The following is an 18,245-nucleotide window of genomic DNA, read 5'->3' as shown; positions in this document are numbered from 1 at the left end:
CAAGCGAGAAGCGATGGTAGGACAAACTGCGAGAGTATGTACATATACTACCCTCTATATACATTTTCATGTATATCATATATACTTCCCTCTATATACATTTTCATGTATATCATATATACTACCCTCTATATACATTGAGTTTATGTATATCATTCACTGGTCCGTTTTACGGACGGCGAGGAAACGCAACATTCATCCATTCACACTGAGGCTGAACAAGAAGAGAGGAGGAAGGGGTGTGTGGTGGCTTCACTCACCGATAGGGCCGTTCTCCTGCACCTCGCCGTAGATGGTGACGTTGGGGAAGACTGGAGCATTGTCGTTGACGTCCCTCACCACCACTGTCACCACGGTCTCCGCCGAGTGCACCCGCTCGCGCCTCATGTCCAGCATGTGCGCCATCTCGTGTTGGAACTGCTCCTCAGAACTGATGGAGAAGACGTCGCGATCCTGACACCCTCCACCGTCCGCTGTGAACCTCCTCACGTAGCGGAGGTCCTCTGAGAGCTGGCTCCGTGCCTTTTGGTCCGGTGGCAGCCCGCGCTGTGCCAATGTGTCCACCTCACGTTTACTGATGGTTCCTCCAGCGGCCCATGCCTCTCTCTCACTCTCCTCTGACTCAGCATTGCCAGAGCTGCTCAAGGGACGTTTATCTCCCGATGCGGACGTGCTTGGCGGACTTGGTACGGTGTGGTCTTCACAAAGCTGGTTCTCCGGATGTTCTTCTGTTCCATCCTCGTGAGAAAAGTCGATTGGTCGCGACTGTCTATCGTATCGATTCTTAAGAAAGCCATGGAGGCTGGTTGAGTCTTTATCCGCGCCATTCACGGGAAGCTTGGCCTTAAGAGACGAAGTCGTGTTAGCTCCGTAACATCGACCGAGTCTTAAAATACCAGATAACTTTTTCCTAACGATATTTACCTGATTTCTGAAGTAAGTCTGTGGAGTCTTTACCTTCAGCGGATCTCTATGAGGCAAGAGCCTGCGGTGTCCTTCAATTTGCAGGCGTTTCCTACGCATTATGTATCTTGGGCTCAGGCGTCTTCGTCTTCCTAGTTTGCCTTCCATGTTGAGAGTTTCTCTGGAGTGTTTGTTACCTCGGGTACCTGGGAACTCCAGGGACTCGCCACTGTCCCAACTCGTTGGGGTAAACTTCTGGAGAGTTTTATGGCCGCCGACCTGAGATCCGTAGCCTGGACGAAGAGATATGTCGGGTGATTCCAATTTCCTCCCATCGCCATTCGTTCGACCTCCCCCTTGAGACTTATGTTTCACGTCCATTAGCATTCCCTTTTTCGTGTACTGGGGTTTGTCTTGGAGCTTACTTTCCTTCTCTTTCAAGGTGGACATCTCTTTCTTCCCTGTAAGTTTAGATGTTGAGTTTTCTTCTTCTTCTTCTTCTTCTTCTTCTTCTTCTTCTTCTACTTCTTCACCTCTACCAGATTTCTTGTTGTCTTTCTTCTTGTCTGTTCCGTCTCTCTCGTACATGCCGTTCATCTGTCTGTCTTTGGGAAGCAAAACATCTCGCCTCTGCTGTCCTCCAACGTTCTGTTGCGCATCTTCTTCTGCCTTCTCCTTCTGTTCCTCTTTCTTCTCCTTCTTCCTTGACAGTTCAAACACATGTGACTCTGTAGGAGGCTGAGACCGAGAGTATTGATCATCTAGTCTACCGGCATCTCGAGGCAAGAAATACTGACCATCTAGTATTTCTAGGTTGTCTGAAGAGTAAAGAGGCTTCTGTCTGGGAACACTGGATGTCCGAGACCTGAGTGATGGGCTCATTAGCGGCACATTACGATCCTGTGAAACGGGGTTGAGTCCCGGCGATGTGTCTGGGTTCTGGGAGTGGCCAGACTGGCGGCCCTGAGTGACTCGGGTTTGCCTGGAAGGCCTCGACAACGGGGCCAAAGGAGGTAAGATCCGTTGTCCATCCCGTACCTGGACCTTCAGCTTCCAGGTCTCACGGCCCAGTGGAGGGTCACGGTCCAGAGCCTGGAATAGATAAACATTAAAGACGTGTCAGAAATTATGCAGTAGAGTACGTGTTCTGGGAGGGGCTGGCTGGATGTAGCCAAACAGCAACAGCCACTCAGAGATAAAAGGAATATAAGGGTCATGCTTCGTAACCACGATTTACTACTTCTGCGTCCGCCCCACCCAAGTCACGAGTTGGCTTCTTCAACGCCCGCCCCACCCAAGCCACGATTTGCTACTTCTACGTCCGCCCTACCCAAGAGACGAGTCGGCTACTTCTACATCCGCTCTACCCAAGCAACGAGTTGGCTACTTCTACGTCCGCCCCACCCAACAAAAGACCTATCTTCTTTCCACAATAGATGCCGTGGAGGTATACATGGCCTCAGAAGAATTTTAAGGTGTTTAAGATTTTTTTTGGACTTGTGGTCATAACTTGGTAACTGCCTTAATGACTCTTGGTATTCGATAGACCTGAAGCCCAAATAACCAACTGGCCACAATTAATGATCTAACTACCATGATGAGGTCACCAACCACCACCAGAAGCTGACACCATTTCTCCCTGAAAATGGGATAAGATTCCCAAAGCACTGCAATTAGATTTCATCTCTTCATTGTCGTAAAATTGAAAATAAAACGATTCTTGGAGAGTTGGCTTTTAGTATCCCACATTAGATTAAGAAATACTTAAAAGTCCATTAACGCTAGATATGTTCTGGTCCTCAATTATCTCTCTCTCTCTCTCTCTCTCTCTCTCTCTCTCTCTCTCTCTCTCTCTCTCTCTCTCTATATATATATATATATATATATATATATATATATTTGAACGTTTATTGATTGTGTCTGATGACAGAGTTGCAGGTATAGGGTGTTTTGGTCGAGATGGTGTGCGAAGTGAGAATGGTTTGGTAAACAGAGAAGAGGTAGTGAAAGCTTTGCGGAAGATGAAAGCCGGCAAGGCGGCGGGTTTGGATGGTATTGCAGTGGAATTTATTATAAAAGGGGGGTGACTGTGTTGATGACTGGTTGGTGAGGATATTCAATGTGTGGATGGTTCATAGTAAAGTGCCTGAGGATTGGCGGAATGCATGCATAGTGCCATTGTACAAAGGCAAAGGGGATAAAGGTGAGTATTCAAATTACAGAGGTATAAGTCTGTTAAGTATCCCTGGGAAATTATATGGGAGGGTATTGATTGAGAGGGTAAAGTCATGTACAAAGCATCAGACTGGGGGAAGAGTAGTGTGGTTTCAGAAGTGGCAGAGGGTGTGTGGATCAGGTGTTTGCTTTGAAGAATGTATGTGAGAAATACTTAGAAAAATAGATGGATTTGTATTTAGCATTTATGGATCTGGTGAAGGCATATGACAGAGTTGACAGAGATGCTCTGTGAAAGGGTACTAAGAGTATATGGTGTGGGAGGTAAGTTGCTAGAAGCAGTGAAAAGTTTTTATCAAAGATGTAAGGCATTTGTACGAGTAGGAAGAGAGGAAAGTGATTGGTTCCCAGTGAATGTCGGTTTGCAGCAGGGGTGCGTGATATCTCCATAGTTGTTTAATTTGTTTATGGATGGGGTTGTTAAGGAGGTGAATGCAAGAGTTTTGGAGAGAGGGGCAAGTATGCAGTCTTTTGTGGATGAAAGGGCTTGGGAAGTGAGTCAGTTGTTCGCTGATGATGCAGCGCTGGTGGGTGATTTGGGTGAGAAACTACAGAAGTTTGGTAAAGTGTGTGAAAAAGGAAAGCTGAGAGTAACTGTGAATAAGAGCAAGGTTATTTGATTCAGTAGGGTTGAGGGACAAGTTCATTGGGGGCTTAGTTTGAATGGAGAAAAACTGGAGGAAGTGAAGTGTTTTAGATATCTGGGAGTGGATCTAGCAACGGATGGAACCATGGAAGCGGAAGTGAGTCACAGGGTGGGGGAAGGGGCGAAGGTTCTAGGAGCGTTGAAGAATGTGTGGAAGGCGAGAACGTGATCTCGGAGAGCAAAAATGGGTGTGTTTGAAGGAATAGTGGTTCCAACAATGTTATATGGTTGCGAGGCGTGGGCTATAGATAGGGTTGTTAGGAGGAGGGTGGATGTGTCGGAAATGAAATACTTGAGGATAATATGTGGTGTGAGATGGTTTGATCGAGTAAGTAATGAAGGGGTACGAGAGACGTGTGGTAATAAAGAGTGTGGTTGAGAGAGAAGAGGGTGTATTAACATTGTTTGGTCACAAGGAGAGAAAGAGTGGGGGAAAGACTGACAAAGAGGATATATGTGTCAGAGGTGGAGGGAACGAGAAGTGGGAAACCAAACTGGAAGTGGAAGGATGGAGTGAACATACAGATGGGTGAAAGGCGTGCAAGGAATAGAGTGAATTGGAACGATGTGGTATACCGGGGTCGACGGGCTGTCAATGGATTGAACCAGGGCATGTGAAGCATCTGGGGTAAACCATGGAAAGTTTTGTGGGGGCTGAATGTGGAAAGGGAGCTGTGGTTTCGGTGCATTACACATGGCAGCTAGAGACTGAGTGCGTACGAATGTGGCGGGGTGGCGACGAGAATGTATGAAGGCAGCAAGTATGAATACGCACATGTGTATATATGTGCATATCTGTATATGTATGTATACGCTGAAATGTACAGGTATGTATATGTGCGTGTGTGGGCGTTTATGTATATGCATGTATATGTGGGTGGGGTGCGTCTGTTTCCTTGCGCTACCTCGCTAACGCGGGAAACAGTGACTAAGCATAATAAATGATATATATATATATATATATATATATATATATATATATATATATATATATATATATATATATATATATATATATATTCCTATGAGTCCACGGGGAAATGACATTTAGGACGTATTTAGAAAACGTGACCAAGAGTCTCAGAAAACAAAAAACGACGCTCCTCTTAATTCCAGGACGGTCTGTCACTACGGTATAGCCTCAGTTTTCCAGCCACTCTACCAGACAGCTTGATATTCCAAGACGGTCTCCTTGCAGGTCGCCTATCGAGCCAGAACTCCTAACTGTGGCTACAGTGAGATCGGCATCTCGGACCCCTTGGTGGTGGGTGGTTCCTCCCGGATGTGAGTGAGTCCAGGCACGTTGTCATAAATGACTTGGCGATTGTCTCTTTGTCTATCCCGTCTCGAGTTCTGTCCACGGGTCTGATGGCATGGCCCAACCCGTCCCCCGTCTCTCTCTCGTCTCTTCTCTATCCCGTCTCGTGTTCTGTCCACGGGTCTGATGGCATGGCCTCCCCCGTCTCTCTCTCTCGTCTCATCTCGTCTCCTGAAGTCACTTTTAGCCCAGCGGGCAGGAAGGTAATGGGTGACCCCCTCGGTAGGGAATGGATGATGCTGCACCAGCAGCAGCAGCAACTGTAAGCTGCTTCTCCTCCTCCTCCTCCTTCCTCCTCTTCCTCGTTCCTCCTTTATCGCCCGCGCGAGCAATGGAGGGAAGAAGCGTTCGAGAATCGATGGGGCAGTAATGCAGGACGTGTGCACGAACGCTCACGCTGCAAGGGAAGGTATTCGTGCTCAAGTCTTGGATCTGTGTGTTGCTGCAGTAATGCAAGACGTGTGCACGAATGCTCACGCCGTAAGGGAAGGTATTCGTGCTCAAGTCTTGGATCTGTGTGTTGCTGCAGTAATGCAGGACGTGTGCACGAACGCTCACGCCGCAAGGGAAGGTTTCGTGCTCAAGTCTTGGATCTGTGTGATGGGACTGTAATGCAAGACGTGTGCACGAACGCTCACGCTGCAAGGGAAGGTATTCGTGCTCAAGTCTTGGATTCGTGTGATGGGACAGTAATGCAGGACGTGTGCACGAATGCTCACGTCGCAAGGGAAGGTATTCGTGCTCAAGTCTTGGATCTGTGTGATGGGACTGTAATGCAGGACGTGTGCACGAATGCTCACGCCGCAAGGGGAAAAGGGGCACCCCGGGAATTTCTTCCTCTTGGACTGTATGGGATAATCACTTCACGGCCCGTGAAAAAGGGTTTTTTCCCTTTTTTTTACAAAAACGCCGCAAGGGAAGGTATTCGTGCTCAAGTCTTGGATCTGTGTGATGGGACTGTAATGCAGGACGTGTGCACGAACGCTCACGCCGCAAGGGAAGGTATTCGTGCTCAGTCTTGGATCTGTGTGTTGCTGCAGTAATGCAAGACGTGTGCACGAACGCTCACGCCGCAAGGGAAGGTATTCGTGCTCAAGTCTTGGATCTGTGTGATGGGACAGTAATGCAAGACGTGTGCACGAATGCTCACGCCGTAAGGGAAGGTATTCGTGCTCAAGTCTTGGATCTGTGTGATGGGACTGTAATGCAGGACGTGTGCACGAATGCTCACGCCGTAAGGGAAGGTATTCGTGCTCAAGTCTTGGATCTGTGTGTTGCTGCAGTAATGCAAGACGTGTGCACGAACGCTCACGCCGCAAGGGAAGGTATTCGTGCTCAGTCTTGGATCTGTGTGTTGCTGCAGTAATGCAAGACGTGTGCACGAACGCTCACGCTGCAAGGGAAGGTATTCGTGCTCAGTCTTGGATCTGTGTGATGGGACTGTAATGCAGGACGTGTGCACGAACGCTCACGCTGCAAGGGAAGGTATTCGTGCTCAGTCTTGGATCTGTGTGTTGCTGCAGTAATGCAAGACGTGTGCACGAACGCTCACGCTGCAAGGGAAGGTATTCGTGCTCAGTCTTGGATCTGTGTGTTGCTGCAGTAATGCAAGACGTGTGCACGAACGCTCACGCCGCAAGGGAAGGTATTCGTGCTCAAGTCTTGGATCTGTGTGTTGCTGCAGTAATGCAAGACGTGTGCACGAATGCTCACGTCGCAAGGGAAGGTATTCGTGCTCAAGTCTTGGATCTGTGTGTTGCTGCAGTAATGCAAGACGTGTGCACGAACGCTCACGCCGCAAGGGAAGGTATTCGTGCTCAGTCTTGGATCTGTGTGTTGCTGCAGTAATGCAAGACGTGTGCACGAACGCTCACGCCGCAAGGGAAGGTATTCGTGCTCAAGTCTTGGATCTGTGTGTTGCTGCAGTAATGCAAGACGTGTGCACGAACGCTCACGCCGCAAGGGAAGGTATTCGTGCTCAGTCTTGGATCTGTGTGTTGCTGCAGTAATGCAGGACGTGTGCACGAACGCTCACGCCGCAAGGGAAGGTATTCGTGCTCAAGTCTTGGATCCGTGTGATGGGACAGTAATGCAAGACGTGTGCACGAACGCTCACGTCGCAAGGGAAGGTATTCGTGCTCAAGTCTTGGATCCGTGTGATGGGACAGTAATGCAAGACGTGTGCACGAACGCTCACGCCGTAAGGGAAGGTATTCGTGCTCAAGTCTTGGATCTGTGTGATGGGACAGTAATGCAGGACGTGTGCACGAATGCTCACGCCGTAAGGGAAGGTATTCGTGCTCAGTCTTGGATCTGTGTGATGGGACTGTAATGCAGGACGTGTGCACGAATGCTCACGCCGTAAGGGAAGGTATTCGTGCTCAGTCTTGGATCTGTGTGTTGCTGCAGTAATGCAAGACGTGTGCACGAATGCTCACGCCGTAAGGGAAGGTATTCGTGCTCAAAAGTTTGAACCCCCGACTTACGATCTTTCGACATTACGACGGTGACGTATTCAAAAGTTTGAACCCCCGACTTACGATCTTTCGACATTACAACGGTGACGTATTCAAAAGTTTGAACCCCCGACTTACGATCTTTCGACATTACGACGGTGACGTATTCAAAAGTTTGAACCCCCGACTTACGATCTTTCGACATTACAACGGTGACGTATTCAAAAGTTTGAACCCCCGACTTACGATCTTTCGACATTACGACGGTGACGTATTCAAAAGTTTGAACCCCCGACTTACGATCTTTCGACATTACAACGGTGACGTATTCAAAAGTTTGAACCCCCGACTTACGATCTTTCGACATTACAACGGTGACGTATTCAAAAGTTTGAGCCCCCGACTTACGATCTTTCGACATTACGACGGTGACGTATTCAAAAGTTTGAACCCCCGACTTACGATCTTTCGACATTACAACGGTGACGTATTCAAAAGTTTGAACCCCCGACTTACGATCTTTCGACATTACGACGGTGACGTATTCAAAAGTTTGAACCCCCGACTTACGATCTTTCGACATTACGACGGTGACGTATTCAAAAGTTTGAACCCCCGACTTACGATCTTTCGACATTACGACGGTGACGTATTCAAAAGTTTGAACCCCCGACTTACGATCTTTCGACATTACAACGGTGACGTATTCAAAAGTTTGAACCCCCGACTTACGATCTTTCGACATTACGACGGTGACGTATTCAAAAGTTTGAACCCCCGACTTACGATCTTTCGACATTACGACGGTGACGTATTCAAAAGTTTGAACCCCCGACTTACGATCTTTCGACATTACAACGGTGACGTATTCAAAAGTTTGAACCCCCGACTTACGATCTTTCGACATTACGACGGTGACGTATTCAAAAGTTTGAACCCCCGACTTACGATCTTTCGACATTACGAGGGTGACGTATTCAAAAGTTTGAACCCCCGACTTACGATCTTTCGACATTACAACGGTGACGTATTCAAAAGTTTGAACCCCCGACTTACGATCTTTCGACATTACAACGGTGACGTATTCAAAAGTTTGAGCCCCCGACTTACGATCTTTCGACATTACAACGGTGACGTATTCAAAAGTTTGAGCCCCCGACTTACGATCTTTCGACATTACAACGGTGACGTATTCAAAAGTTTGAACCCCCGACTTACGATCTTTCGACATTACGACGGTGACGTATTCAAAAGTTTGAACCCCCGACTTACGATCTTTCGACATTACGACGGTGACGTATTCAAAAGTTTGAACCCCCGACTTACGATCTTTCGACATTACGACGGTGACGTATTCAAAAGTTTGAACCCCCGACTTACGATCTTTCGACATTACGACGGTGACGTATTCAAAAGTTTGAACCCCCGACTTACGATCTTTCGACATTACGACGGTGACGTATTCAAAAGTTTGAACCCCCGACTTACGATCTTTCGACATTACGACGGTGACGTATTCAAAAGTTTGAACCCCCGACTTACGATCTTTCGACATTACGACGGTGACGTATTCAAAAGTTTGAACCCCCGACTTACGATCTTTCGACATTACGACGGTGACGTATTCAAAAGTTTGAACCCCAGACTTAAGATCTTTCGACATTACGACGGTGACGTATTCAAAAGTTTGAACCCCCGACTTACGATCTTTCGACATTACAACGGTGACGTATTCAAAAGTTTGAACCCCCGACTTACGATCTTTCGACATTACGACGGTGACGTATTCAAAAGTTTGAGCCCCCGACTTACGATCTTTCGACATTACAACGGTGACGTATTCAAAAGTTTGAACCCCCGACTTACGATCTTTCGACATTACGAGGGTGACGTATTCAAAAGTTTGAACCCCCGACTTACGATCTTTCGACATTACGACGGTGACGTATTCAAAAGTTTGAACCCCCGACTTACGATCTTTCGACATTACAACGGTGACGTATTCAAAAGTTTGAACCCCCGACTTACGATCTTTCGACATTACAACGGTGACGTATTCAAAAGTTTGAACCCCCGACTTACGATCTTTCGACATTACAACGGTGACGTATTCAAAAGTTTGAACCCCCGACTTACGATCTTTCGACATTACAACGGTGACGTATTCAAAAGTTTGAGCCCCCGACTTACGATCTTTCGACATTACGACGGTGACGTATTCAAAAGTTTGAGCCCCCGACTTACGATCTTTCGACATTACAACGGTGACGTATTCAAAAGTTTGAACCCCCGACTTACGATCTTTCGACATTACAACGGTGACGTATTCAAAAGTTTGAACCCCCGACTTACGATCTTTCGACATTACGACGGTGACGTATTCAAAAGTTTGAACCCCCGACTTACGATCTTTCGACATTACGACGGTGACGTATTCAAAAGTTTGAACCCCCGACTTACGATCTTTCGACATTACGACGGTGACGTATTCAAAAGTTTGAATCCCCGACTTACGATCTTTCGACATTACGACGGTGACGTATTCAAAAGTTTGAACCCCCGACTTACGATCTTTCGACATTACGAGGGTGACGTATTCAAAAGTTTGAACCCCCGACTTACGATCTTTCGACATTACGACGGTGACGTATTCAAAAGTTTGAACCCCCGACTTACGATCTTTCGACATTACGACGGTGACGTATTCAAAAGTTTGAACCCCCGACTTACGATCTTTCGACATTACGACGGTGACGTATTCAAAAGTTTGAGCCCCCGACTTACGATCTTTCGACATTACAACGGTGACGTATTCAAAAGTTTGAACCCCCGACTTACGATCTTTCGACATTACGACGGTGACGTATTCAAAAGTTTGAACCCCCGACTTACGATCTTTCGACATTACGACGGTGACGTATTCAAAAGTTTGAACCCCCGACTTACGATCTTTCGACATTACGACGGTGACGTATTCAAAAGTTTGAACCCCCGACTTACGATCTTTCGACATTACGACGGTGACGTATTCAAAAGTTTGAACCCCCGACTTACGATCTTTCGACATTACAACGGTGACGTATTCAAAAGTTTGAACCCCCGACTTACGATCTTTCGACATTACGACGGTGACGTATTCAAAAGTTTGAACCCCCGACTTACGATCTTTCGACATTACAACGGTGACGTATTCAAAAGTTTGAACCCCCGACTTACGATCTTTCGACATTACGACGGTGACGTATTCAAAAGTTTGAACCCCCGACTTACGATCTTTCGACATTACGACGGTGACGTATTCAAAAGTTTGAACCCCCGACTTACGATCTTTCGACATTACGACGGTGACGTATTCAAAAGTTTGAACCCCCGACTTACGATCTTTCGACATTACGACGGTGACGTATTCAAAAGTTTGAACCCCCGACTTACGATCTTTCGACATTACGACGGTGACGTATTCAAAAGTTTGAACCCCCGACTTACGATCTTTCGACATTACAACGGTGACGTATTCAAAAGTTTGAACCCCCGACTTACGATCTTTCGACATTACGACGGTGACGTATTCAAAAGTTTGAGCCCCCGACTTACGATCTTTCGACATTACAACGGTGACGTATTCAAAAGTTTGAACCCCCGACTTACGATCTTTCGACATTACAACGGTGACGTATTCAAAAGTTTGAACCCCCGACTTACGATCTTTCGACATTACAACGGTGACGTATTCAAAAGTTTGAACCCCCGACTTACGATCTTTCGACATTACAACGGTGACGTATTCAAAAGTTTGAACCCCCGACTTACGATCTTTCGACATTACGACGGTGACGTATTCAAAAGTTTGAACCCCCGACTTACGATCTTTCGACATTACAACGGTGACGTATTCAAAAGTTTGAACCCCCGACTTACGATCTTTCGACATTACGACGGTGACGTATTCAAAAGTTTGAACCCCCGACTTACGATCTTTCGACATTACGACGGTGACGTATTCAAAAGTTTGAGCCCCCGACTTACGATCTTTCGACATTACAACGGTGACGTATTCAAAAGTTTGAACCCCCGACTTACGATCTTTCGACATTACGACGGTGACGTATTCAAAAGTTTGAACCCCCGACTTACGATCTTTCGACATTACGACGGTGACGTATTCAAAAGTTTGAACCCCCGACTTACGATCTTTCGACATTACAACGGTGACGTATTCAAAAGTTTGAGCCCCCGACTTACGATCTTTCGACATTACAACGGTGACGTATTCAAAAGTTTGAGCCCCCGACTTACGATCTTTCGACATTACGACGGTGACGTATTCAAAAGTTTGAACCCCCGACTTACGATCTTTCGACATTACGACGGTGACGTATTCAAAAGTTTGAACCCCCGACTTACGATCTTTCGACATTACGACGGTGACGTATTCAAAAGTTTGAACCCCCGACTTACGATCTTTCGACATTACAACGGTGACGTATTCAAAAGTTTGAACCCCCGACTTACGATCTTTCGACATTACAACGGTGACGTATTCAAAAGTTTGAACCCCCGACTTACGATCTTTCGACATTACGACGGTGACGTATTCAAAAGTTTGAACCCCCGACTTACGATCTTTCGACATTACAACGGTGACGTATTCAAAAGTTTGAACCCCCGACTTACGATCTTTCGACATTACGACGGTGACGTATTCAAAAGTTTGAACCCCCGACTTACGATCTTTCGACATTACAACGGTGACGTATTCAAAAGTTTGAACCCCCGACTTACGATCTTTCGACATTACAACGGTGACGTATTCAAAAGTTTGAACCCCCGACTTACGATCTTTCGACATTACAACGGTGACGTATTCAAAAGTTTGAGCCCCCGACTTACGATCTTTCAACATTACGACGGTGACGTATTCAAAAGTTTGAGCCCCCGACTTACGATCTTTCGACATTACGACGGTGACGTATTCAAAAGTTTGAACCCCCGACTTACGATCTTTCGACATTACGACGGTGACGTATTCAAAAGTTTGAACCCCCGACTTACGATCTTTCGACATTACAACGGTGACGTATTCAAAAGTTTGAACCCCCGACTTACGATCTTTCGACATTACAACGGTGACGTATTCAAAAGTTTGAACCCCCGACTTACGATCTTTCGACATTACAACGGTGACGTATTCAAAAGTTTGAACCCCCGACTTACGATCTTTCGACATTACAACGGTGACGTATTCAAAAGTTTGAACCCCCGACTTACGATCTTTCGACATTACAACGGTGACGTATTCAAAAGTTTGAACCCCCGACTTACGATCTTTCGACATTACAACGGTGACGTATTCAAAAGTTTGAACCCCCGACTTACGATCTTTCGACATTACAACGGTGACGTATTCAAAAGTTTGAACCCCCGACTTACGATCTTTCGACATTACGAGGGTGACGTATTCAAAAGTTTGAGCCCCCGACTTACGATCTTTCAACATTACGACGGTGACGTATTCAAAAGTTTGAACCCCCGACTTACGATCTTTCGACATTACGACGGTGACGTATTCAAAAGTTTGAACCCCCGACTTACGATCTTTCGACATTACGACGGTGACGTATTCAAAAGTTTGAGCCCCCGACTTACGATTCCAGTATGATTGCCTGTGTGGTGCCCATACTTGCCCAAGTTGTACGTGGCTGAGTGAACAGCAGTGCAGGAAGATCGCCGTCAAGATGGATGGAGTATTGGACACCATCAATGTTATAATCGACACCATCAATGTTATAATTATCAATGACGACAGCTCTGTCATTTTTGTTTCCGGGCGGGGATGCTGGGAGAGGAGCTTACTGTGGTGTTGTGGTGGTGGTGGTTGTGGTGCTGGAAAGTGGATGGTGGATGTAAATGTGGACTTTGGAGCTGTGGTGATATACTGACGTCAACGGGTAGAGTGATGGAAATGGTGGTGTTGGTGGAGATGATGATGGTGGTTGGAGAACTACTCCCCCTTGACGCGGGTGTGGTGTTGGCGGTACACAACACAGAGGAAGGGGGTAAGGCAACAACAGAGCATCAGTCATGGGCTAATGTCTCAAGACCGTCCGTGAAAATGAACGACAAAAAAGATAACGAAAAAAAAACCGTCTGAGAAAAATGTTTGGTGCTGTTGAAGGCGTCGTGGCCAGCTGCCCCCCCCCCAGCGAAGTCAAGGGTGTTCCCTTCAAATGAGCTTTTTTTTCTTATTTTATTTTTCCCTCCCTCCCTTCGTCCCTGAGGCCGACCAAACCCTCCAGACAAGACGCTCGTTAAACTTGAACATTCTCTTTCCTTCACGACCATATTTTCTTAACGAAGGGCCGTAAAATTCCCATGAAAAATCTTCCAATACTTTGAAATATGATTCTCAATATCTTTGTACTCACTGTGTCCAGTTACGCAGTGTTTGTCTTTCGTTCGTAGATAGCGATGATAAAATACATAGTGCAAAGTCCGAAATACAATTCGTGATAGGATTGAGTCATCAAGTGTTTGGTTCGTGGGGCGGTGATGAGTCCAGAGGGAGAAGAGAGACCGAGAGATGATGCAGCAGATGGTAAAGACGGATCAGATAATTGTAGGACGTCATAGCGAAAACTGCTGAGGACTGTAAGGTCAGAAATGATATAGAATTAGGGGGGGCATCTAAGGCATTATGGATGACGGTTGCAAAGGCGAAAGAAGACAGCGGTGGTATACACTGAAGAAAACAAGAGATGGGTTAATGTTAAATTGATGGATGAGCGGATATACGGAAATCCAGATAAGACATGAACCGGAAACACTTAAGAAAATGATCAGATCAACACGCGAGGCGTTTTGGAGACGTAGGTCAGTTAGGCGTTTCCTTGAAAGCCACTGTGTTCGTAGCCTAGCGATTAAGTTAACACGTTCACCACCATCGTGGTCTCCAGGTCCGTACGGTACCAGCACTTAAACTTTCTCTGGCCGACCAGCGTAGCCAGCTAGGCTCTCCCTAGTGTCGGACGCCCACCGCACCGCCCCTCTCAATTCGTTATACTGTCCCCGGATGACGAAGAAAAGTGGTTAAAATCCACAGAGAAAACCATGCCATTTCTACAGGACATTTCTAAAGTCTCGCTTGTTTCCAACCATCGTCTTCCAGAAGCCACTTCAGTTCGGTCCTGCAGTAACATGATGAGTATGTTTGGTGTAACCATACTCTCTATTCTTGATGTCCCACGTACATACCAGCACAGGACCTGCTGCCCAGAAGCTATGGAGTGTTGTGGTGAGAACCCCAGTCATCTTCTTCCTCAGCAATCTCTCTCATATGGAAGCGAGTACTGCTCCCTAATATTCAGTGGCTTTTCCTTCCTATGTCTCTTGGTGAAGGGTTATATCAACTACCAACAGTCTTATTAACTCTCATATTCCCATCTCACTTCACTTCGCCGTGATATTGACCTGCCTTCCTCTCTGTTTTACGTGTATCTTTCTTTTGAGTAGCGATTCTCATGAGGTGTATGCATCTGCCCCAGCTCCCTGCCTTCAAGACCTGATGGATGCATGGCACACGATTGTGGCTGCTTCATCCACTACTGTTCATGGGTAGACCAGTCACACGAAGATTGGTCACCAAGATAACCTCCTCCTCCTTTCCTCGTAAGGCGGAGTGGTGGAATTCTCATACCTCTTTCGTCTTTCCCTATTCTTTATAACTTTTCCCATTTTTAAGATTCGGGTCCGTCAACAACCTTGGATTTAGAAATTACCTTCATCTCCATCTCTTTAACTGACAAGGCTCCAACTGTTGTTTACTTTGGCCCGCGCCGACATGGCTACGGTGAATGTAACAAAATTTCGAGCGACTGTCGCGAGAATAAGTGTGTCACTTGGAGCGTTTGAACTCGTGACTCGAGCATCGGTTGACCGATCGAGTCTCTTATATTTGGAACCTGATCCTTTCAACACGTTCCATCAGTCACTGACGTGGGATTTACTCCATCCTCCCGTGCGAACCCTCTCTGTTTACAGAGGATTCAGTGAGGCCCAGCTGTACCTGGATGTTGAATCCCATATTGTTCAAGCTGGCATGGAACCTCTCTCCGAAAAGATGTATGCTAGATGGCTACGATGGTAGACAATTCCATTTTCTGCACAATCTAAGTCATCTAAGATTTATTTACGTGGTAGTCATCTATGATCTATTAAAGTGGTAGTCATCTATGATCTATTAAAGTGGTAGTCATCTATGATCTACTTAAGTGGTAGTCATCTATGATCTATTTAAGTGGTAGTCATCTAAGATCTATTGAGGTAGTAGTCATCTAAGATCTATCTAAGTGGTAGTCATCTAAGATCTATTGAGGTGGTAGTCATCTAAGATCTATCTAAGTGGTAGTCATCTATGATCTATTTAAGCGGTAGTCATCTGTGATCTATCTAAGTGGTAGTCACCTATGATCTATTGAAGTGGTAGTCATCTAACATCTATTTAAGTGGTAGTCATCTATGATCTATTCAAGTGGTAGTCATCTAACATCTATTTAAGTGGTAGCCATCTAAGATCTATTTCAGTGGTAGTCACCTAAGATCTATTTAAGTGGCAGTCACCTAAGATCTATACAAGTGCTACCTCATCCCACAACCTTTCCCAACACACACTTCACCACCGCTCACACTCGGGGCAGAACTCTCATCACAACGCTACACACTCACTCTCTCCTCTATCATCGACACCTTTGTTTTGCCATGTCAACCAACACTCACCCTCTCGACCACCCAATACACACACACTTCCAATACTTTTCTCGTCTTATTTTCGTTCCATTTCTAACCATAACATTCCTTCATTTCTCCCCTTTTTCACTCATTTTATGATACCATCCATCTTTATCATACGGAAGACCTAAATTCTACAATAATTCAGTCTGCATTAATGCCCAGCCCCGTATAATCAGAATTTTATTACATGCATCGTTAGTAAGAATCCAGGGTTTGAATATCATACCCTGTAGCACTCTACCCTACCAATGACTTAATTTTCGTAAACTTGGCGAAGATTTCTCATCTTTTACCCTTATCAATGGCTCCATCTAATGTCACACACACACACACACACACACACACACACACACACACACACACACATATATATATATATATATATATATATATATATATATATATATATATATATATATATATATATATATATATATATACATATATATATATATATATATATATATATATATATATATATATATATATATATATATATATATATATATATATATATATATATATCCTCCATCTACTGGTAGTTCAAATCAACCCATCATTACTCTTGCCACACAATCTGTGTTGTCCCATCATTACTCTTGCCATCTCTTATCTCACTACAAAATCAATGTCATTTTATCATCCCTCAAGCCATCTATCTCACTACATAACGTGTGAAGGCATTCAACAGTCATCTTAATACATCCACGTCTTAACCATGATGTCTCGTATACATGCCTCCCAGACCGCCAGTGATTTACCCCCAACATTTTGAGAGCTTTCTCTTGCTCCCAAGAGAGTGACCTCACTGTGAATACAATGTAGATACTTCAGTGACACTCTGCGTTCCTTTCTTTCAAACCAGAGTCTTCATTCTTTGGTCATGGTTAAAGAAAAGCTGTACAGGCGAGATGACGCCATCAGAATCCTCCGTGGTTCAACACTTATGGCGGTGGCATAAAATGACTTTACTATTTCCCCTCTGAGACCCGAAACACCTTTGTCGTATAGGTGACCATGGTCAGACCTCGATGTTCAGGTCACCAGGGGGGGTCAAACCTGGCTACACCTGACCTAATCCAAAGCGCTAGACATGACCCCTGACCTGAACTAACAGACACTCGACTTCTTAGTTTTAACATGACCTTGGTTTTTAACCTTCGTCTTAAGTAATGACTTAATCATCTCATTTAGAATCCTGTCCTTAAATAAAGTGTTAGAACTTGCTCAAAAACACCTCATCCTCAGCAACGTAAGGCCTTTCTCCCAACCACAAACCTATGTCACTCACAACCTTCCTTAAACTGGCGAAAAAATACTGAGGTGAATGCAAGAGTTTTTGGAAAGAGGGGCAACTCTGCAGTCTGTTGTGGATGAGAGAGCTTGGGAAGTGAGTCAGGTGTTGTTCGCTGATGATACAGCACTGGTGGCTGATTCGGGTGAGAAACTGCAGAAGCTGGTGACTGAGTTTGGTAAAGTGAATACCCTCTTATTACACATACCTAAAACTCGACTTAAAAAAAAAAGGTTACAGATCCTACGTCATCCAAAGGAAAGCATCTCTTTATCATGTCCTAAAATGTGACTTTAAACATACCTAAAATTCGACTTTAAAAAGAAAGGTCACTGATCCTACGTCATCCTCAGCAAAGGATCTCATTATCATGTCCTAAAATGTGACTTTCCTTATCCACTTACGTTTACGAGTGATATCATGAAGTAGTCATTTACATACGTCATTAAGTAGTCATTTACACACGTCATTAAGTAGTCATTTACACACGTCATTAAGTAGTCATTTACACACGTCATTAAGTAGTCATTTACACACGTCATTAAGTAGTCATTTACACACGTCATTAAGTAGTCATTTACACACGTCATTAAGTAGTCATTTACA

At 45.3% G+C, this 18,245-nt stretch overlaps 1 protein-coding gene across 11 annotated transcripts in view; it reads right to left on the bottom strand.

The window, feature by feature from the left end:
* Window positions 1-18,245, bottom strand: part of LOC139746178 (putative neural-cadherin 2) — a 760,037-nt gene that overhangs the window by 89,406 nt on the left and 652,386 nt on the right. For all 11 annotated transcript variants that reach the window (XR_011712090.1, XR_011712087.1, XR_011712091.1 and 8 more), the window contains exon 9: window positions 261-1,995. Coding sequence is in view for 8 of the 11 variants with exons in the window: in XM_071657094.1 (XP_071513195.1) it covers window positions 261-1,995 (1,735 nt within the window). In the remaining 3 variants the exon portion in view is untranslated. The remainder of the gene's footprint in view (window positions 1-260; window positions 1,996-18,245) is intronic.

This window comes from Panulirus ornatus, chromosome 64 (genome assembly GCF_036320965.1).
Source record: "Panulirus ornatus isolate Po-2019 chromosome 64, ASM3632096v1, whole genome shotgun sequence".
Lineage (NCBI taxonomy): Eukaryota > Metazoa > Arthropoda > Malacostraca > Decapoda > Palinuridae > Panulirus > Panulirus ornatus.
This window is presented reverse-complemented; position numbering and strand designations above follow the sequence as displayed.